At 41.9% G+C, this 21,780-nt stretch overlaps 1 protein-coding gene and 1 long non-coding RNA gene across 2 annotated transcripts; one reads left to right on the top strand and one right to left on the bottom strand.

The window, feature by feature from the left end:
* The first annotated feature begins 2,906 nt into the window (after positions 1-2,906).
* On the top strand, positions 2,907-19,921 carry LOC121956094 (myosin-16-like). Its single transcript, XM_042504196.2, has 44 exons — positions 2,907-3,110; positions 3,220-3,363; positions 4,493-4,649; positions 5,096-5,123; positions 5,213-5,309; positions 5,398-5,490; positions 6,001-6,064; positions 6,254-6,352; positions 6,569-6,672; positions 6,894-7,032; positions 7,198-7,299; positions 7,402-7,568; positions 7,676-7,846; positions 7,938-8,114; positions 8,919-9,104; positions 9,199-9,286; positions 9,453-9,570; positions 9,997-10,117; positions 10,347-10,483; positions 10,574-10,655; positions 10,741-10,914; positions 11,382-11,462; positions 11,796-11,942; positions 12,070-12,174; positions 12,279-12,365; positions 12,476-12,621; positions 12,835-12,925; positions 13,415-13,471; positions 13,563-13,649; positions 13,746-13,991; positions 14,077-14,194; positions 14,277-14,404; positions 14,518-14,714; positions 14,882-15,014; positions 15,493-15,709; positions 15,833-15,969; positions 16,178-16,281; positions 16,614-16,806; positions 16,892-17,095; positions 17,255-17,380; positions 17,479-17,649; positions 17,729-17,929; positions 19,088-19,316; positions 19,408-19,921. The coding sequence occupies exons 1-43, from the start codon at positions 2,907-2,909 to the stop codon at positions 19,283-19,285; spliced, it is 5,826 nt and encodes a 1,941-aa protein (XP_042360130.2). The 3' UTR covers positions 19,286-19,316; positions 19,408-19,921.
* Positions 15,256-21,044, bottom strand: LOC121956096 (uncharacterized). The gene is made up of 3 exons (XR_015779684.1): positions 20,826-21,044; positions 16,085-16,298; positions 15,256-15,982 (listed from the first exon to the last, which is right to left on the bottom strand). It is a non-coding gene; the product is annotated as an uncharacterized LOC121956096 (long non-coding RNA).
* Between the last annotated feature and the right edge of the window lie 736 nt (positions 21,045-21,780).

The raw sequence follows: 21,780 nt of genomic DNA, 5'->3' as shown, positions 1-21,780 counted from the left end.
GTGTACATCACTTTAATGTTATAAGTGGAGCTACGAATGTTTACTGCTGTGCATCTTAACCCACAATAATAAACCATAATTTATCAGTTGATTCATTTTTGTTTTGATTTTCTGAAACTGCAAAGTAACTATGAAACTGGGGGAGTCAAAAGTGCAAAATTTCCCTCTGAAATGTAGTGGAGTAGAAACAAGTTGTATAAAATAGAAATAGTGAAGAGTACAAGTACTTTAAAATTGCACTTATGTACTTGTAAATGTACTTTGTTACATCCCACCACTGCATAACAGTAACAAAGATTCCTCCTCTGAACACTATGGACAAATATCTGTACCAAATTACACGGAAATCCATCTAATGGTTGTTAAAATCTAAAGTCAATTTGAAGACAAGCACGCTGCTGAACTGTTGACCTGATAATGAGAGGTCATCCCTTACAGGCAGTTACTTTTTTGGAGTCTCCAACAAACGTTTGCATGCAACAAGATAAAAGACTTCATATGAGGTTCAAACCGCCTTTGTGTGCAATTATAATAATGGTGATAATGCAGATGAGACGATCACCCAAGCATGCAGATATTGCATAAAATCAGGTTCATTTAAATGCATTACTTCATCTGAAATCATGATCTGCTTTCAGACTGTTTGTCGGCATTGTGCAGTACGGTACCTTCTGATGAAGTTTGTGGGCGAGCTGGGTGGGCAGGGATAATGGCTGGAGGGATTTGGCTCTTTAGCAGCGCCGGGGTTAGCTGCATGGCGGCAGTATTAGCTGGTCGAACAATGGACCCTCTCACAGGCCTGTTTACAGGACACAGTAAATCCACATAAGCAGTGAAAACGGCTTGCAGGACACCACACACATCCAGAGCCGAGGCTCACGCACATACTTTACAAAAACATAATGCAGTTGCAACCTTTATATCCATTTGCTGTCTGTTGTGCCGCAGTTTGAAACGACGCACACAGTCCTTTCTCTTCCTCATGAAACAGTCCCCTCATGAAAGCAAGGGGCACAGGTGACAGTAATGATTTTAAGATATTACAGTCTTACTCTTTATAGAGGCTTTTTTTTTTGTTTCAGTCTCTTCTTCACACTTTTTGAAATCGAAAACCGCATTTCATCTCTCTGACTCCCACTTGTGGTTGTATGTATCATGTACTGTATGTGTCAACACTCCACAGGTGGCCGTACACTAGAACTGCCAGAAAAATACACACACACACAAATCAGTTTATCCCTCAGAGCCGGTCATGTACAGCTGTTAGTATGATTACGTGATTATGTGTGTGTGTGTGTGTGTGTGTGTGTGTGTGTGTGTGTGTGTGTGTGTGTGTGTGTGTGTGTGTGTGTGTACTGTGAGTGTATGAGTTATTCAAAGTGCCGTTGGAACCCCTGAGGCCAACTGAGTGTGTTCACAACTACTTAAATAATTCCAATCATAGAGACAAACTTAGTTATACCTCTGGGACACACACACACACACACACACACACACACACACACACACACACACACAGATAATGAGGATGAAGTCATTCATTGCAAAGAACAGTTGGGAAATCCCATCGGGCGACCAAATGTGAGTTTGTTCCTGCAAAATCATTAAATCAGAAAAAAGAGAAAGGGATGAAAAAGAAACTTAATTTGACTTTAAAAAAGGAAAGGAAAGAGATAAAGAGGAACAGTGAAATTATTAAAATTGGTAACATTTTCTGCACTTAAGAATCTGTGGGATGCCAGAAAATTCAACCGTTAGCCAAGATTTCCAACACAATATTGCTTTAGAAAACTGTCTGAAAAATATGGAGTTTTTATAGGCTTTTGGACCAAGTTAGACCGTTAAGTCCCCTGAGGATGATTCTGTGTGTGATTAGCGTCAGTATAAATCTGTCGTGGCTCCTGCTCAAGAAATGACAACAAAAGACACAAAATATTGTTGTCAAATTACCTTAAAAAAAGTTTTTAAAAGTTACCTCAAAGATTTGCAAAACGATGACAAGGAGACACAAATAAACTAAAATCGGGCAAAACAACCAAAGAGAAAAACAAATTTCTACAAGAAGATGTAAAACAACAAGGAAAAAGACACAAAATGACAATAAAAAGGGGCAAATGACCAATAAAAGGTAAAAATGACTTCAAAAGACATAAAAGTACCCTAAAAAAACCCACAACATTATCTCACAGAGACACAAAATGGCATAAAGGATGCACAAAACAACCAAAAATGACAAAAAGATTTGTCTCATAATACTGCCATGATGCCTCAGCAATCTGTCACTGTCTCCACTATGGGATTGTTTTAATATAACATATGACCCACATTTACTTATATATACGGATAAGAGTTGGTTTCGTTGAAGCTGCATCATACTGGGCACTCTGTAGAGCAACTGAATGTCAGTGGTTTTAATTTAAGATGCCTCGCTCATCCCAAATCCCAGCAGATGCATGGTAGGATGAAAATCGAGGTGTGGGAAGGCGGAGCGGAGGAGAAGATGGATCGAGGGATGGGCTGAGGAGAGGAGACGGGTTCAGCCTGAGTGATGGCCTTCAAGGGAAAGTCCAGATGGATGGAGGCAGACTGAAGAATTCCCAGATCTTGCGCTGCCAGGCAGATCGGAGGGATGAGACCTCAGGGTGATGGCTGGTTTTAGAGCTGTGACCATATCAGGAAGGAGAGGGTCTGATATATAACTGCATGGCCTCAGCTCACACACCCATATTCCTCCTGAGCGTACCTCCACCTCCTGCATTAGTGAGTATCTGAGTCAAACATGATGGTCAAGTTCCTTCTTCTTACTACTATTACTAACTCCACTTTGTCTCTGTTGCTCAGCCTCGAGGTGAGTGAGCTGGTCAGTTGGTTGGTGTGTGTTGGTGGCAACAGCAGCAGCAGCAGCCATGCCATACAAAGGGGAGTGCGGGGACGATGTGGACCCCATGCCGTTCCTGCTTCCCTCAGAGAAGGAGCGCCTGGATGCCATGAATAAACCATACGACATCAAGCGCTCCTGCTGGGTCAAAGATGAAAAGGAGGCTTTCATTGCTGGGGAGATCCAGTCTGAAGACGGGGACAAAGTCACCGTCAAGACCTCCAAGAACACTGTGAGATGTTATTTTTTTTATATTTGTGGAGTAAAAGTGAGCTGATGTCAAAAGAAATGTTAATAATCTCATGATGATGCATTGATTAAGTGACTGTCCTTCTGATCAGACTGTGACCGTGAGGAGGGATGACATCCAGCAGATGAACCCTCCTAAGTTCTACCAGGCCAGCGACATGGCCAACCTCACTTTCCTCAACGAGGCCAGCGTCTTGGAAAACCTGCGCAGCCGCTACATCAACATGAGGATCTATGTAAGAATGTTACAGCACCACGTAAATTCAAAACCAAGTCCACATGAAACCGCATGGACAGGAGAAAAACGTTGTTTTTTTTCCCCCAAAGAACTGTTACTATATTATTAAGGCACGTTTAACTAAAAGCGTAATGCAGCAGGTTCAGCATTCAGTTTACACACACATCACTTAATATGACATGGGGAGTACCAGCCTGTGAAAACAGTCTCAGAAATTGCGAATATAAAATATGCTTAATGGAAACATGTCAATTTTGAAATAAAACTCCCTTTTATTGCAGAAAAAGGTTTTATGCTCACATGAGGTCGTATTTCAGGCAATTAAAAGAAAGCCATATTTCACAAAACTGCAATGGATACATTTTTTCACTTTTATAGGTCACATGATACCATGGCTATGTGCTTGTCAGTAGGAACTGGCTCCCTCAGGCATGATGCAGCAGGTGCTACAGGAGCTGTTATTGCATCACATAACTCTTCAAAAGTTGAGCGGATTATCTGGAAGTTTTGAATCCACAATTCCTCTTTGAAATCATGGAAAATCACCTCCCAGAAATAGGGTGCGTCTCATAGAAATGCCAAAGGGTGATATCAAAGTCGGTATCGATGCTGCAGGAAGCGTCTGTATTTTGTGACCTGGGATGAGAATGCACTGGCATTTACCAGACAGCATGGGTCCAATTAAGAGATGTTATTGGTGCATTATGAAAATGTAGGATCCAATGTTTTGGGAGCGTTACCAATACTAGATTAAAATCAGAATTTCATAACCTCTGCTGATTTTGACTGTGCTCTTTTTTTAAAAAAAAAAAAATCTGTCTGTCCCCTAACTCATCAGGCTTAACATGGAAATAGGATGTAACAAAAAGATACAGCGCTTTATCACAAAACAACACATCAACTGTATTGAACTTTATATATTTCCATATTTAGATATCAAATTGTGGACTTATACAGCGTTTCTCTTTAAATGCGTTGGTTAGATAGGAAAGTTAGAGACACAAGAGGAAGGGGAGGGAGAGGCACGTAAGTTTGTCTATGAACTGGATATGTTCCCACATTTCTGAGTTTGCGAATCATTTTATCCAGCTGCATCCTTCAAACATCCTCATATGTTCCCTTTCTAGACTTACTCAGGCCTCTTCTGTGTGACCATCAACCCGTACAAATGGCTGCCCATCTACGGCGCTAAAGTGGCCCAGATATACAAGGGGAAGAAACGCAGTGAAGTTCCTCCTCACCTCTTCTCCATCTCTGACAATGCCTACCACGACATGCTGATGGGTGAGGAGAGCGTGATTACAGGGCGATGGTAGGGGGGCTTAAAAGAGTAGAGGGAAAACATTTTAATCACCTATAGGTCACTGGAGGGTGAGGGAGGGACGGTTGGCAAAGAGCACGCAAGTGGCATGTGGTGATTTGGGTTGAACCCTCTGGAGACGAGTTGCCTGAAAGTCATTATACTGCTCTGTATGTGGAAAGAGGGAGTGGGACAGTTGCTGTGTAATCAGTGTGGTGCGTGATGATTTGTTCAGGGAGCAGAAAAATATTTGAAGCCATTATATGGCATCAGGGGAGCGCTGACAGCTGTCTGTGCTGTTGGTGCTGCTGACAGAGAACATCAGCAGTCCTCTGATCTGCTCAGAGGGAAATCAGCAGTAATTATTCCCATCTCTCTCACACTCTCTCCGTTTCTCTCCGGCTCCCTTTATGTCCCATCATCATCGCAGAGCATGAGAACCAGTCTATGCTGATCACGTAAGGACGACATGCTTTATGTCCCCTACAAATAAAATGTGTAGCCAGCATGTCCAGCTATTATTAACTTCTTTGTATTTGTCCTCCAGTGGAGAATCTGGTGCTGGCAAGACTGAAAACACCAAGAAGGTCATCCAGTATTTTGCCAATGTTGGAGCGTCTGGGAGCAAAGCTCCCGACTCCAAGGCAAGTGTGTGTTTGTGTACATGATTCTGTGCTTTGCTTTTCTTACTTACAAATCATGCAAATTTCTTTTCTTCTTCTCTTCTCTCAGGGCTCTCTGGAGGACCAGATCATTCAGGCTAACCCGGTGCTGGAGGCATTTGGCAACGCCAAGACCATCAGGAACAACAACTCCTCACGCTTTGTAGGGAAACATGAACAAAAATCTTCATCAGATGATTTTTTACATCCTCAAATGAAATAATTAATAGCCATGTGATAGGGGTGGGAATCACATAATTATGATTTTAAATATGTTGTGATATGCTTAATATTGTGATATATATTGAGATATATCACGACTTATTACCTTTTTTGAAAACTGCAAATTATGTCCCTGAAGGAAAACTTTGTTCACATCTATTGATCTCATAAGATTAAGTTGTCAGTCTGTTCATCTCATTTTAAGCATTTTAATTTCAGTAAATTGTCATTAGTGGACTGAAAAAGCAATTGATTTTTATTAGGCTACCAAAAGCATTTGTATTTGTAATATTAATCATTTATATGATTAAAAAAATCAATACTTGGCGTCCTTGTATCGATTCGATGTAGCCTAACAAACATACAGCTTTACTATACTATATCAATCCCCACCCCTACTATGTGATGACAACATCAAATCTGTGAGAATAATATTTATGTGTCCTTTCAGGGAAAGTTTATCCGAATCCACTTTGGGCCGACAGCTAAGCTGGCTGGTGCCGACATTGAGAGCTGTGAGTGGTTCATTTTAGTCAAATACCAACATTTGTTTCTTTGTATATGCTGTATTTAATTAAATTAAGATGTGATCATGTTGAAAAACATTAGCTGTGACAGGAATTTAATTAGCCTCCTTGAAAACAGTTTGTCTTATTGGGTCTGTTGTGTTTTTTTCTGTGTCTATGCCTGTGTGTGTGCTTCAGATCTGCTAGAGAAATCAAGAGTGATTTCCCAGCAGGCCGCTGAGAGAGGATACCACATCTTCTACCAACTCCTGTCTGGAAGGAAGCCAGAGCTCATAGGTGAGAAAATTAAACCATCAATGTTACCGCTTCATATGAAATTAAAGTGCATTTAGGCAGATATTACAAACTACAAATCCTTTTTTACTGCTAGAGGTGTTTAACTTATGAACACTAAGTGCTGAAAAATTCAAAATTTGCCCTAAGCTTTTTTCATACACACATAATAGTTTCTCAAATCTGCTTGTGACAAAGGAGGATTGTTCTGTCTTCCAGAGGCTCTGCTGCTGAAGCCAGACCCCAAACAGTATGTGTGGGTGTGTCAGGGAGTCACTGTGGTCGATAACGTGGATGATGGGGAGGAACTGCTGCTCACTGATGTGAGTTCATAGTTGTTCTGTGTGAGCTGAGCTATTCATGTTGCTCTTTGACTCTGAATCGGTAATAAAGACTGACATACAGCGCTGTGCGTCTTTGCATGATTGATGAGAGGTTATATAAATGAGCCTGTTGATGGTGCTATTGCTTTTCTTTGTGTAACTTGTGCAGCACTGATATTCTCCTCTCTGTCCTCTCTCTCTCTTTGCTTGTCTGTCCACAGGAGGCCTTTGATGTCCTGGGTTTCACTTCTGAGGAGAAGATGAGCGTGTACCAGTTGACCGGAGGCATAATGCACTTCGGCAACATGAAGTTCAAACAGAAAGCCAGAGAGGAACAGGCTGATGTGGATTCCACTGAGGGTATAAAAAGTCCACCTCATTCTGGCCTTTTCTCAGTTTTTTCTTTCATCAGTCCCAATCTCATTTCTATATTCTGTTCTGGCCCATTTTGTCAGCGTGTGCTACGAGACATTGTTGAAATAATTTAACTAATTCCTTGTCTGCTCTTTTTTCCGCTCCCCCAAGTGGCGGACAAAGTCGCTCACCTCATGGCCATCAACTCTGGGGAGCTGCAGAAGGGTATAACGCGCCCCAGGGTCAAGGTTGGCAATGAGTTTGTGACCAAAGGTATTGCAAAAACATTTTTTAAATGATTCAATTTGTACACAAAGACTACTCAATGACAGTAGACAACTCACTCATTTAAAATCTTTGGATCTGAAATGTCAGGTCAGAACCAGGACCAGTGTGTGTACTCCATCGGTGCTCTGGCAAAGGCCATCTACGACCGTATGTTCAAGTGGATGGTGCACCGCATCAATAGGACCTTGGACACCAAGATGCAGCGACAGTACTTCATAGGAGTGCTGGACATTGCTGGGTTTGAGATCTTTGAGGTGAGTTTTGAATTGATAATTGAATAAGACGTGTCTTGTCTGCAACATTATTTGTAAGGATATCTTACCTCTCATCTCCACGATCCAACTCCGTGTTTCTTCTCCAGTTCAACAGCTTTGAGCAGCTGTGCATTAACTTCACCAACGAGAAGCTGCAGCAGTTCTTCAACCACCACATGTTTGTGCTGGAGCAGGAGGAGTACAAGAAGGAGGGCATCGACTGGGTCTTCATCGACTTCGGCCTCGACCTGCAGGCCTGCATTGACCTGCTGGAGAAGGTAGCACACAGTCAGCGTAAAGTGCACAAACACTGATATACAGTATGTTAAGTACAGCGTATTCGTTTTCTATTCCTTCCTCCCTCTCTAGCCTATGGGGATCTTCTCCATCCTGGAGGAGCAGTGTGTGTTTCCAAAGGCAACAGACGCGACCTTCAAAGCAGCTCTGTATGAAAACCACGTGGGCAAGTCCTCCAACTTCCTCAAGCCGAAAGGGGGGAAGAAAGGACCAGAGGTTCATTTTGAACTGGTGCACTATGCCGGCACTGTGAGTACTTGACAAACGCCTTCACAGAGATGTGGAAGAATGCGTGTGTTTCCGTTGAGATAAGTTTAGTTACGTTTATTTGCACATAAGTGTACATCAAAAAAGACAGTTAGAAGTCTGAACATTGTGCAGGAGAGGTTAAGGCCAACATGGCATATGAAGATACCCCCTCATAAATCAGAATAATAATCAAAAATGATAAAACAAAGATTGCATTACTTATTTAAGTTTCAAGACTAAGCAGCAGTAAAAAAAATTACAAATTACAAAAGTGTTACAAATATTAACAAATTTTAGCCCTTACCCATTTTTAAAAATACAAAACGACCATTTGTAAATCAATTCCTCGACCCGTGTTATGTTGAATTTATGAAGAGAACTTTGTTTCACTTTCCATTCATTTACCTGTTGGAAATAGCTGTATGTTTGGGGAATACTGAGCATATGACTGAATAAATGAGACTTGGATCATACTGCACAAGTTGTTTCCGTTATAAACAGATGTTCTGATGTAGTTTTGCTGTTGTCACTGTTGGACCCCAATGACTTCAGTTAATCAAGACTTTTCGGGTTCTGAATTGTTCATTCACCATGGACGCATGCAAGAAAAACAAAGTTCTCTTCACAAATACCACATAGTAATTGAGTACACAAATAGTCATTCGGGGGTGAAGTATTTCTATAAGTAAAGTGCCAAAGTGCATCCTCCTCTGTCAACACAGTACTTGATATCTCTGAATGTAAAGCAGCATGTGTAACTGTGTACAGACCTTGGTCTATTAATGCTGTTTGGGCCGCTCACAGGTCGGCTACAACATCGCTCACTGGCTGGAGAAGAACAAAGACCCTCTGAATGAGACGGTGGTTGGACTCTTCCAGAAGTCCTCGATGCCTCTGCTGGCTCAGCTCTTCAAAGAGGACGAGGCCGCTGGAGGAACCAAGAAACAGAAGAAAGGCTCATCTTTTCAAACCGTCTCCAACTTCTACAGGGTAACTCACACAGATACACAGGGACGCTTACACACGTATACAAGAAAACTGTGACTCTCACAACATACTCACAGGTCTCCTTTGTGCACAACAGGAACAACTGAACAAGCTGATGAGCACCCTGCGAAGCACTGCTCCACACTTCGTCCGCTGCATCGTGCCCAATGAGTTCAAGAAGCCAGGTCAGTGGGTGAACAGCTGAGGTCAGAATCTTGAAGCCACTTTATGTATTTTAGGCGTATTATGAAGCATACAATCTGTCTCACTATATATAAAAGATGTATTCAGTTTGAGACATTGGTAAATGGTTTACTATCCACTTGAATTTCTGTCTTCCACGCTGTAAAGGTGTGACGGATAACCATCTGATCCTGCACCAGTTAGCCTGTAACGGCGTGCTAGAGGGCATACGCATCTGCAGGAAAGGATTCCCAAACAGACTACAGTACCCAGAATTCAAGCAAAGGTCTGACTCCTACTCTCTTTTTTTATTCATCTCCATTATACTAGCATTTATCTCCATGTTAATTTAACTTATGTCGACTGGAGTAATCCCTAAAACCTGCAGATGAATTGCTGGCACATATTATGTAAACCTATTGTTACTCATCTCCTTAGGAATCAGTTTATTGTTTTTGGGAGGATGAGTGATATGGTGGTAGGTTTAGGTGGGTGGTTAAGGGATACTGAGGCAGGATTTTGGGTGAGGTGAGTCATAGTCTATGTTAGATTATCGTTGCTTATTATCATTAAAAACCAATTAGAATGTTATGGGCGCCGTCTTATTTATATATATATTTTTGTTTATTGTAAAAATCAATATAAGAAAAAACTACTTCATAAAAAAAAAAATTGACTACTGTAACATTTTGCCTTTCCTAATGTCTCTTAGGTACTACATCCTCAACCCCAACGTCATCCCAAAGGGATTCGTTGACAATAAGAAGGCCTCTGAGCTCATCCTGAATTCTGTCGGCCTGGATAATATGGAGTACCGCATCGGCCACACCAAGGTACGCCACTCTTATAATCAGCGAGAAAACACATTAAATGACATCTCTCATTGGACAAATACATTTAAATCAGTGTTAAATACATTAAAGTTGAATCACATTTGTACACTGTTGCTTATTGCATGACAGTGTGTATCTGATTTAAGTCTTATAGCTTTCTCTCTGTTTTCCTCTTTTTCTCAACCTTTCTGTTCTTCTGTCTTTCACCTGTTTGTGTTTCCTTCTGCAGGTGTTTTTCCGCGCAGGTGTCCTGGCAAAAATGGAGGACATGCGTGACGAGCGGCTGGCAAAGATCATAACGATGCTGCAGGCTCAACTCAGAGGAACTCTGATGAGGATCGAGTTTAAGAAGATGGTGGACAGACGGTCAGTGTGCGCCTGCGTTTCTGTGTAGTAGTAGTACTTAGTACATGTTTGTTTGTAATAACATTGTTTCTGCTGTCGTGTGTGATACAGAATTGCACTGATGGCCATCCAGCGCAACGTGAGGAAGTTCCTTCAGTTACGCTTCTGGGGCTGGTGGAAACTCTACAATAAGGTAAAGTGCAGAATTTTGGCCTCCTTATGGTAAATTATCATCTGTACAGTCTTCATCGTCATCCTTTTTTACCTCACTTCCTCAGGTGAAGCCGCTGCTGATGGTTGCCCGTCAGGAGGAGATTTTTAAGGCGAAGGAAGAGGAGCTGCGGGTGGCAGTGGAGAGGGTGAAGGAGCTGGAAGGGAAGATCAAAGATCTGGACGGGAAGATGGTCACTCTGTCACAGGAGAAGAACGACCTCGCCCTGGCGCTGGCTGCAGTAAGTACACACAGTAGTGCTTTTTAACTGATGCTGGTGTGTATTAAGATGCGTTCAAATGATTTTGATGAATGAAATGCTGGGATATAGAGCTACTGTATAGATATATACTTTCAGAAAGTTTTCTTACACCCCTTAAAATCAAGAAGGCGCCAGGCCTGGCATGACGCTTTGGCGACCCCTAGTGGGGGTAAACATACCAAGTGTTGGAACCAGTGACTAGTCAGTTATCTAGGACTTGACTGAACACAAATGAAACCAGTTTTTTCTTTTGTTAAAAAGCAAACAGCTCTTATTGAAATTTGTGCTCAAAATTTTCACCAGTGCTCAAAAAGGGCACATGAACTATTTACAAGCCAGAGCCAGTGATATACCGTTTCTTTGTCATTGCTCCCGTGCAGTTATTTACACACAAAGAAACACTATATACTCACATATAAATGCTCCATCTCCTTGTCTCTTCACAGGAGCAGGACACGCTGGGCGATGCTGAGGAGCGCTGCACCCAGCTGATGCACCAAAAGGTCCATCTGGAGGAGTCAGTGCAGGTAATATGTTGTACACAAACCATATTTGTGTAGATGCACATTACATGTATTCATCTCTGTAATACTGTATATGGCAGTAAAATTCCTCTGGGGTACTAATACTGCAACAAACAAGCATCAGCTGTTAGCTATTTCTACTCAGCTAACATTGTACATTCATTAAAAGGAGATTTGCAGACCATCTAGAAGAATGATGCTGTAAGTGATAGCTGACATTATTATGTATATAATATTTAAAGCATGCAAGAAACTGCATGTGTAGAATTAATAAGAAGTTTTGGATAATCATATGTGTGGAAAAAAGCTGAAGAACTGACCTGTGTCTGGATTTAGGATCTGCGTGAGCGCCTGGAGGAAGAAGAGGGGAACACAGCCTCCCTCCATGGCCAGAGGAGACAGCTGGAAGGGGAACTGAATGAGCTGAAGAGAGATCTGGAGTCTCTAGAGTCCACACTAGCCAAGACTGAGAAGGAGAAACAGGTAGAGGAGAGACAAAATGAAGTACAGCAGCTGTGGAGATGAAGCTATTTCACTTAATACTGTCCGTACCTGGAAACAGCTGGATTAATGCACACAAGAGTTGAATTCTGTTCAATGGTGTGTTCAGGGTCTGGACTTTAAGGTGCGAACTCTGACGGGTGACCTGAGCCAGAGAGACGACCATATCAGCAAGCTGCAGAAGGAAAAGAGAGCTCTGGAGGAACTGCAACAGGTAGACAAACACACAGCAACATGCATGCGCATGAAAAAGTATTTCAAACACCTTTTTTATGCTTTTAATAGTGACCAAGTTATACGTTGTTATGATTGAATCAGAAAACTGTGGAGGACCTCCAAATAGAGGAAGACAAAGTTAACCATCTGACCAAGACCAACAGCAAGCTCAACTCCCAAGTGAACGAGGTATGTGACTTGAAAAATGATTTGTCCTAATGACTTATTTAGTCAGAATTAGTGTCTTATTCATGTTTATGTATATGTGTGTGTGTGTGTGTGTGTGTGTGTGTGTGTAGCTGGAGGACAGCTGGGAGCAGGAGAAGAGGATCAGGGCAGAGGTGGAGAAAGCGAGGAGGAAGGCTGAGGGAGACCTGAAGATGACGATAGAGAATCTGAATGAGATGGAGAACGCAAAAATTGACCTGGAAGAAGTCATCAAGAAGTGAGAGACAAAAGACTACGCAAATACGGACAGAAGCTGACAAGTTCATAAAAGCTTTAGACATATCTTGACATTTGTCTTCCTCTTTAACATACAAAACAAGCTCTTATCAATACAGTAGGAATACAATGTGTATGTCCCTTACACCCTTTTACACACAGTTAGCTCCTAATCTCCCCCTGCTGTGTGTGTGTTTTTTGTCTGTTCTTACAGGAGAGACTTTGAGATCAACAACATGAACTCGAAGCTGGAGGACGAACAGGCCCTCAGCTCCATGCTCAGCCGCAAGCTCAAAGAGCACCAGGTTTGTGGTCAGATGTGCAAAAAGTTTCCCGGCTTTCGTTCCACAAAGCTCGACATTAGCTGGTTTAAATCACTCCATCTGTGGTTTGACATGTTTATCAATTAAGTCAACTAGTGAGGAGGAGCTTTTAAGCCTGTTGTGTCTGTCAATAAAATTCAAATAACTCCCAATGTTGGTGAATTTAATGCAGTATTTGCAAATCCTATGAGCAGCCCGGCATGATTGGTTTTTAGCAGGGGTAAATGTGAGGTGATGAATGCTGCATGAGGTCAGCAGAGTGAGAAATTATTCTGGTGCTGTAAAGGTGAGATGATTGCATGGAGGAAATAGAACATTAAAAAAAAGGGCAGAATAAATATAAAATGAGGAAGTAGGGAACAGGGTGAAAATGAGGAGCTGAAAGAGTAAAGGGGGATGATAAATAATCTGGTTTTAAAGATGTTGGTTATTGTTGTTTGTACTCCTGCACACATTTATCTTTTTTTTCAGGGCCGCATTGAGGAGCTGGAGGAAGAGCTGGAAGCTGAACGAGCCAACAGAGCCAAGGTGCAGATAAACCTCATCTATAACTGCAGAATTAGACAGGTGGGATATCACTTATTACAGTTAGAGATTAAAGTTTCCTGTTCTCTGAAAGGTGGAGAAGCAGAGAGCAGAGCTATCCCGAGATCTAGAGGACCTCAGTGATAGGCTGGAGGAGGCAGGAGGAGCCACTGTCGCCCAGGTGAGAAAGACTCAGTCAGGTGGTGGTAAAAATTCAGTTTTTGTTTTGGTTGGACAACTTGTACCTCTGTTTTTTTAAACTTCTACAACCCTTTAGATTGAGCAGAACAGGAAGCGGGAGACAGAACTGCTGAAGCTGAGGCGAGAGCTGGAGGAGGCAGCGCTCCAGTCGGAGGCCACAGCGGCGACGCTGAGGAAGAAGCACTCAGACGCGATGGCAGAGCTGGGCGAGCAGCTGGAGAACCTGACCAGGCTTAAAGTTAAACTGGAGAAGGACAGACAGAGCATGAAGGCGGAGATCGAAGATCTCAACGCCACGATGGAGGCCACTCAGAAAGCAAAGGTACAACGGAAAATCTAATGTGATTAACTCCACCAAGAAAACACACCATACATGGATATAAACTCATGCACACTCACATGTGTAGATGAACTCTGAGGCCCATGTCCACAAGCTGGAGGACAACCTGGCAGAGGCCAACGCTCGCCTGGCTGAGATGGAGCGCACTCAGACGGAGCTCAACACGGCCAAAATCCACCTGACTGGTGAGAACACACAAACACACGAACGGCCACAAACACTGTTACTTGGAGTTTTTACAGTCTATTCCTTTTCTCGTGTGTTTAGCCGAGAACAATGACATGAGCAGGGAGCTGGAGGACATGCAGAGTAAGCTGACGCAGGTGACCAGGCTCAAGGCCTCTCTCACCACGCAGATCGACGAGCTCAAGCGACAGGTGGACGAGGAGAATAAGGTATAACCATGGCCGTCATTTGTTGAGACGCAAACATCCTCTTGTTTCTTTAGTTTTCGTTTTGTTGCCTTTAAAACTCATATAAACCGTAATGTGTCTCTCCCACTCTGCAGGGCCGTAACACAGCGGTTGTGGGCTTGGCTAACGCCCGTCACGACCTCTCCCTGATGAAGGAGCAGCTGGAGGAGGAGTCAGAAGCCCGCGGGGAGCTGCAGCGCCTCGTGTCCAAGCTCAACGCTGACGTCACCTCCTGGAGGAGCAAGTATGAAACAGACGCCATCCACCGCACCGAGGAGCTGGAGGAGACCAAGTAGGTGGAAAAGTGCTAAAAAATGCAGCAGCTGCTGCTGTAAATCAAATAAAAACTTTTATACATCACCCTTGTGTATAAAGGGTGGCTGTAACAATACAAATAAACTTGTCTCGATACTTTTAATGTAATCCCACGGTTCCCCCTCTCCACCCACTCTCCTCCAGGCGAAAACTTGCAGCGCGTCTCCAGGAGGCTGAGGAGGCAGCGGAGGCGGCCCAAGCCAGAGCTGCCAGCTTGGATAAGGTCAAGCAGAGGCTGCAGGGAGAAGTGGAGGACCTCACCATAGACCTGGAGAGGGTACACACACACACACGCAAACACACACTGGCAAGCACACAAATAAATGACTGTATCTCAACACATATGAAACTGTCTGCATGACTTTTCTGCTGTGACCACAAACCCATATTAAAAATGTATGCTTTCGCAGTACTGTATGTGGCATATTATTGATTCATCCATATATTTGTTATTTAGTTGATTTATTAAATATCGACTCTAAAAACATTTGCAATCACAAGTCAATAGAGCCCAAAATCATGTCTTTATATACTGATTTTGATCGGACGGTAAAGATTTGCATTTCTAAACCTGTAACCAGCAACTTGTAAACTAATAATCAGTTATCCTGTATTGTTTCTTAACCTATCCACCCATGTTATTACATCTCGGGTCTCTTTCCCCATTATATATAAAACTACCAACATCTGAGGCGCAGAAATAATCTTAAAATCACAAAAAGGGATATTTCCTTCCTTTGTGTCTATGTGACTAGTCCAACGCAGCAGCAGCAGCTCTGGATAAAAAGCAGCGAGTTTTCGACAAGCTGGCAGCCGAGTGGAGCCAAAAGAACGAGGAGCTGCAACTGGAACTGGACAACAGCCAGAAGGAGAGCCGCTCCTACATGACAGAGCTCTACAAGCTGAAGACAGCCTACGAGGAGAGCCAGGATCAGATAGAGATCGTCCGCAAGGAAAACAAAACCCTCTCAGGTACCTGCGAACAGCTGCAATTAATGGACACTAGATAATTATGGGAAAAGTGTGTAGTCTTGTCCTTATCCACAGCATGCGCTCATGTTTTATTGCTCGAGAATGTGTCTTTTCTCCCCTCAGAGGAGATCAGGGAGCTGGTTGACCAGCTTGGGGAAGGAGGCCGCAGCGTCCACGAGCTGCAGAAGGTGAAAAAGAAACTTGAGGTGGAGAAGGAGGAGCTGCAGCTGGCTCTGGAGGAGGCCGAAGCTTCGCTGGAGGTACTGAAAGATTCTTTTGGTTATGAAAAAACTTGGCATGTGTGAGTTCTAAATGTTGATATTTAAGAAAATGATTTACATGAATTTTGGAAAAATAATGACAAAATGACTTGACTTTGAGAGTTGAACGAGAGCCTGTTGCTTCTGTAAATACAAGCACAGTTGTCTTGTTTTAAACTGCTAAATGTGTGTTTGTGTGTGTGTCCAGGTGGAGGAAGGTAAGCTGGTCCGTGTACAGCTGGAGCTCGCTCAAGTCAAGGCTGACATCGACCGCAGGATCCACGAGAAGGAAGAGGAGTTTGAAGTCACCAGGTTAGAAAACAGATGCTCTGAAAGGACAAGCTTCCTTAAAGAGTGAACACACACACACACACACACACACACACACACACACATACACAGCTGCAATCAAACACAAAAAAGGCAAACTGCACTTGGACCTTGAGACAGGGCAGATAGCTGTTGCAAGTGCTACACAAATTATAGTGCCATCAGCGGCTACAATACACAAAGAATTCTCCCCTCAGTCTGAATTGTGTTCATTTATCGGCATGATGAAAGAAAAAAGACGAAATTTGGATTTCTGTCTGTGTTTCATACCCAAACAGTCCTTAACTACGACCTGTTTCATTTATGCCGAATAGAAAGAACCATGCGCGTGCAGTGGAGTCACTGCAGGCGAGCCTGGAGGCAGAGGCCAAAGGTCGTGCCGAGGCTATAAGGATGAAGAAGAAGATGGAGGGAGACTTGAACGAGATGGAGATCCAGCTGGAGCATGCCAACAGGAACAACGCTGAGCTGGTCAAAACCCTCAAGAAGCTGCAGCAGCAGATCAAAGTAGGAGTTTTATTTGAAGAAACTGCTTAGAAAAACATCGCAGTTTAAAAATATGATGGCAGTAATCTTCGTGTGTCCCATCCAGGATCTGCAGGTGCAGATGGACGAGGACGCTCGTCAGCACGACGAGCTGAGAGAGAAGTACAGCCTGCAGGAGCGGCGGCTGTGCCTGATACAGGGAGAGATGGAGGAGCTGAGAGGAGGCCTGGAGGCGTCCGAGAGGGCCCGCAAGCAAATCGAGCAGGAGCTGGTGGACACCACGGAGAGGTTCAGTGAGATCAGCATGCAGGTACTGATGGTTTTATAATCCCATTGTACTTGATTCTTAACCCTTTGAAACCTTAGGTGACAGGTTTCAAAGGGTTTGTTTTTTGTTTAATTTCCTGTTGCTGTCATTTTCTTTACTTTACATAATCTCAACTAATATTTTCAAATGTTCTCGCTCTAGAACCAAAGTCTGACGATCCTAAAGAGAAAACTGGAGGCTGACGTCACCCGACTGTCCAGTGAGAATGAAGAGCTGATCTCAGAGTTTCGCTCTGCTGATGAGAGAGCCAAGAAGGCTGTGACTGATGTAAGCTGCATGAATCCACAAAAAATATCATAGTAAAGGCATAACGACACAGTTCATCTCAAAATAAACTGAGCGTTCATGTATGTGTCTTTCTCCAGGCAACGCGCCTGTGTGAGGAGCTTCGTCAGGAGCAGGACCGCAGCTCCCACCTGGAGAAAGTCAAGAGGAACCAGGAGCAGAACATCAGAGACCTCACTCTGAAGCTGGAGGAGGCTGAGCAGCAGGCTCTGAAGGCTGGGAAACGCACCATCCAGAAACTGGAAACCAGGGTGAGCAAAGTGACATAATGTGAACAGGTCAGACACCCACCTGGCCGAGGTCTCTAATCCACATATTGTGTTGATTTAGATCAAGGAGGTGGAGAATGAGCTGGACCAGGAGCAGAAGCGCCACATGGAGACGGTGAAAAGTCTCCGTAAGGGAGAGCGACGCCTCAAGGAGTTGATCTTCCAGACGGAGGAGGATCACAAGACCAATCAGCGCATGCAGGAGCTGGTGGAGAAACTCCAGAACAAGCTCAAGTCCTACAAACGGCAGATAGAAGAAGCTGTGAGTTTGAGTGGCACTGGATTTAAAAGTCTTATTTTTACCTCTTTTTTAATGAATGATTTGCATTTTCTGTGATGTCTTCAGGAACAAGCTCTTTGTAAGTACATATTTTAGGGGATTTCTTTTGAGATTTTATAAGATTTAGCTTATACAAAGAGCTTTATTGTCTTTCTTGCAGAGTGTTAGATGAGAACAGTGATACTGCTCTCGTGTCTGTAGGATTGTTAAGGGTAGTTTAGTAACTAAGCTCAGCATGAATACTAGAAACAGTGAAACAGACCTGTCAAAAAATCGACCTACTTACACCTCTAACTGAAACACTGCAATAATTACATTTTCTGCAGCTGTGAGGTGTGCTCATGTGCATGTGGTTCAGGCAGGATGATAGTCTATGTAACATAAACAAGGTCAACATGTTAGGTCAACTGAATTCTCTGGCCGCAATTTGTCGCAAAAGTTTAACTTTGTCAGCTTTTAGTTTGGCTGCCCTTTGCTGCAGAATCAAACAGCTGCAGCTTAGACTATATGCTTTCACTGTAAAGCTTTTTAATTAGCATGTTATGTCTTATTTGTTTAATCTGTAAAAAAAAAAAAAAAAAAAAGGGGGAATTTGCTGTATTATCGGGGATTGTGTGTCAGACTGTTTCATGGCTGGAAGCAGTAACTTCCTGCCATAAATAGATAACTGCCGCCACTGCTAAGCTAATCAGCAGTTGGTGCCAGCCAGGCTGTAGCTTTATATTTAATGGAGCATTGTCAACAACTCTTTTTGAAAAAGAGAGGCGGAGAGAGAAAAATGAGAATAAACTATATTTAAGATTATTATCATTATCTATTTAAAATTATATCTATATATATTAAATATATATGTATGTGTAGGTATATTTTTTAAGATTTTTTTTCCTTTTTACTGTTTTTTTAAAATTTGTTTTATTGCTAATTTTCAGGTAATTTTTTTGCAACTTTTTACTTTTTTTTTGTGAGCAAATTTTTGGGTCGATCTTTGTTAAGTTGCTCATTTCCTTTTTCCCATAATTTTGAAAGAAGATAACTTGCTCAGGTGTCAAAGGGTCAAATAAAAAACAGACATGTTAGAGAGCTTGCTGAAGACATTGTGTAGGACATTTTGTGACAAACCAGTTGCCCGTGTCTCTGTAGGAGGAGCAGGCCAATACAAGTCTGTCTAAGTACAGGAAGACCATCCATGAACTGGATGATGCCGAGGAGCGCGCAGAAGTGGCGGAGATGACCCTGAATAAAATGAGGATGAGGAACCGAGCCTCCACCACCAAAGGCTTCACCTCGGTGGAGATTGTCCAGGTCACAAAGCCCAGCAGTGGAGGACAGGACGGGTAGAGGAGAGAAGAGACACACACATCACCAGCAGGTAAACAGAGGAGGATTATCTATCTGAGCATTTCATTTCGATTTGAAAACACACAGTATTGTTCAGCTTGTGTTTTCTTTGTGCTCCACAGTGACACACACCCATTCAGCCCTCCAGATGACACTTCATTGAGGAAGTATGAGCTTAAGAAAAGTCTTAAAAAAGCCCAGACAGAGCTCCTTAGAAAGTCTTAAATGATTAAAGAGTCTTTAACATCACCAATAGTCTTAATCAATGTAGTCTTAGAGTTGCTCACTTAACCTGTAGTCAATTTTAGCCTGCACGCTAATGTATGTTTTACTGTTAGTTTGCCTTAAATGTACTGTATGTGTCTGCAGGCTTTGAATGTAAACCTGGACGTTTTGTTACTGTCAGGTACAGAGCGTTGGTTGTTTCTAACCTTTGCTCTCATGGATCTGTAAAGTGCCTTACTGTTTATTAGTATGTGTATCCGTGCCTCGTTGGTGTCTGTACTCTGGGAGGGAAGAGTGGGTGAAGCTGTGCTCTCACATCAACGATAGAGAGCCCACCTGTGTGTGTAACTCCTGTGTGTGCATTAAAAGTGTGTGTGCATTTGCCGGCTGCAAAGTCTTAATAAAGTGCAAGCAAATGAGCAAAATAGTCTATGACTTATTCAGAGGGAGGAAATGGAGCAGCGATTGTAAAAACTCAGGGATATATTTTGAATATTTAACTCACTTTCTTCAAATCTGATGTAAAACAACATATTATATGTACAGAAAAAAATATAAATATTACATATAAATCTAAATAAATAATCATTGAACCATTCTGATAGACATTTGTCCCTATTAAATTGACCTTCTCCAGATACTGTATGACTCTATTTATACAGGTGGTAGGCCATTCTGATAGACATCTGTACCTATCAGATTGTCCTACTCTGCAATAGACATTTGTACCAGACAAAATTATCTAAAATGACCTAAAATATGTAGACATCTAATTTAAAACATAAATTTTGAATTTTGAAAATATCAAAAATGGATTCAGCATCCTCAAATCCCCCCAAAACCAACCAGGTAATGTCCAAATTGGCCAAACAGTGGCTGAAATACTGTCCGTGTAATTATTCACATTTATACAAACAAGGTAAATTATGCAAAATGGCCAACATATGCAAGTTAGCATCCGGACGTTTCCTAATGTTGGAGACCAATACTAAGCATTCATAACAAAAAATTTTGGGCTACTCAACATTATTTGTAGACCAAACAAATATTTCCGCAACTTTACAAGAACCGGACTGTTGCTAAGTAACACATTTACGCTCCTGCTAACTAGCTAGCTACTTTATTTAAGCTGGCTGTACACCTTACCACGGGCCATCTAATTTGTATAATAAGCATATATCTGGAAGTTTCCAAGTATTTATTATATTATTATACCCGTAAAATAAAAGTCTGTTTTTGGTGGCTAACCTGTGATGTCGATAAGTTTACAGTTTAATCGGTACTTGCTAGGTCTTCCGGTGTCATGTGAACATACCTGAAGATTTGCAATAAAGTTTCCGCACTTCTTTCCTTCGCTTCGTACTCTTCCGACGACCAATCATTATTTAACTCAAATTTTATTTCTTAAAATCATGGATGTATTATAGTGAAATCAGTTAAAATATGTTCCCCTTTGCGGTAAGTTAGTTACGACGACCGTTAATGTCGGTTATTTAACGGTTAGTGTACTTAATGGCTCCAGAACACCTGTAGAGCGGAGTGATACATACAGAGTTAAAGTCCCAGTGCTGCTATTCGTGCTCGCGGAAGGAGTCCTGTCCAATCAGAGTGCTTGGTCGGAACTAATTGTTGAATCATCTTTTTTATGGTCATATTTTGCCAACAATAGACAATTAAACCTCTTTAGTACGCACTATGATGCCAGTTGGTAAAAATTATAAATAAATAAAATATATATATATATTTTTTCATGAAAACAGATGGAGTAAATATCTAAAATTACGTAAAAATAATAATTATTTAAAACAAAAAACAAAACAGAATAACAAAAGAAATAAATAAACAAGGAAAAATTACCTTAAGAAAGTGCCAACAAATGTATAGGACTATATATTTTTTTCTGTAACATAATTGTGAATATATAAAAATATAAATGTTGGGATATTTTTATTTATTTATTTATTGTTACTTTCATAAAATAGACTAACCAAACATTATTTAAAGAAATTAGCAGGATGACCTCTAGCTCTCCAGGTAGAGTGTGTGCCCCATATAGGCTGAGTCCTCTGATGTCCTATCAATAAACACAAAAAATGCCCCAAAAAAAGGTTAAAAAGAAAAGAAGTTGGTTAAATATTAAAACAAAAAAAAAACACACAAGAAAATGACCATAAGAGACTGCTTACAAATGTACAGGCATTATACATAATTATATTTCAAATACTCATACTAGTGCTGATTGTTTTTATTACTACAGGATTTCTATTTTA

This window comes from Plectropomus leopardus, chromosome 18 (assembly GCF_026936395.1).
Source record: "Plectropomus leopardus strain MGB_pleo_1.0 chromosome 18, ASM2693639v1, whole genome shotgun sequence".
In the NCBI taxonomy this organism is placed as follows: Eukaryota; Metazoa; Chordata; class Actinopteri; order Perciformes; family Serranidae; genus Plectropomus; species Plectropomus leopardus.
The sequence above is the reverse complement of the archived record's forward strand: the minus strand, read 5'-3'. Positions and strand labels throughout refer to the sequence as shown.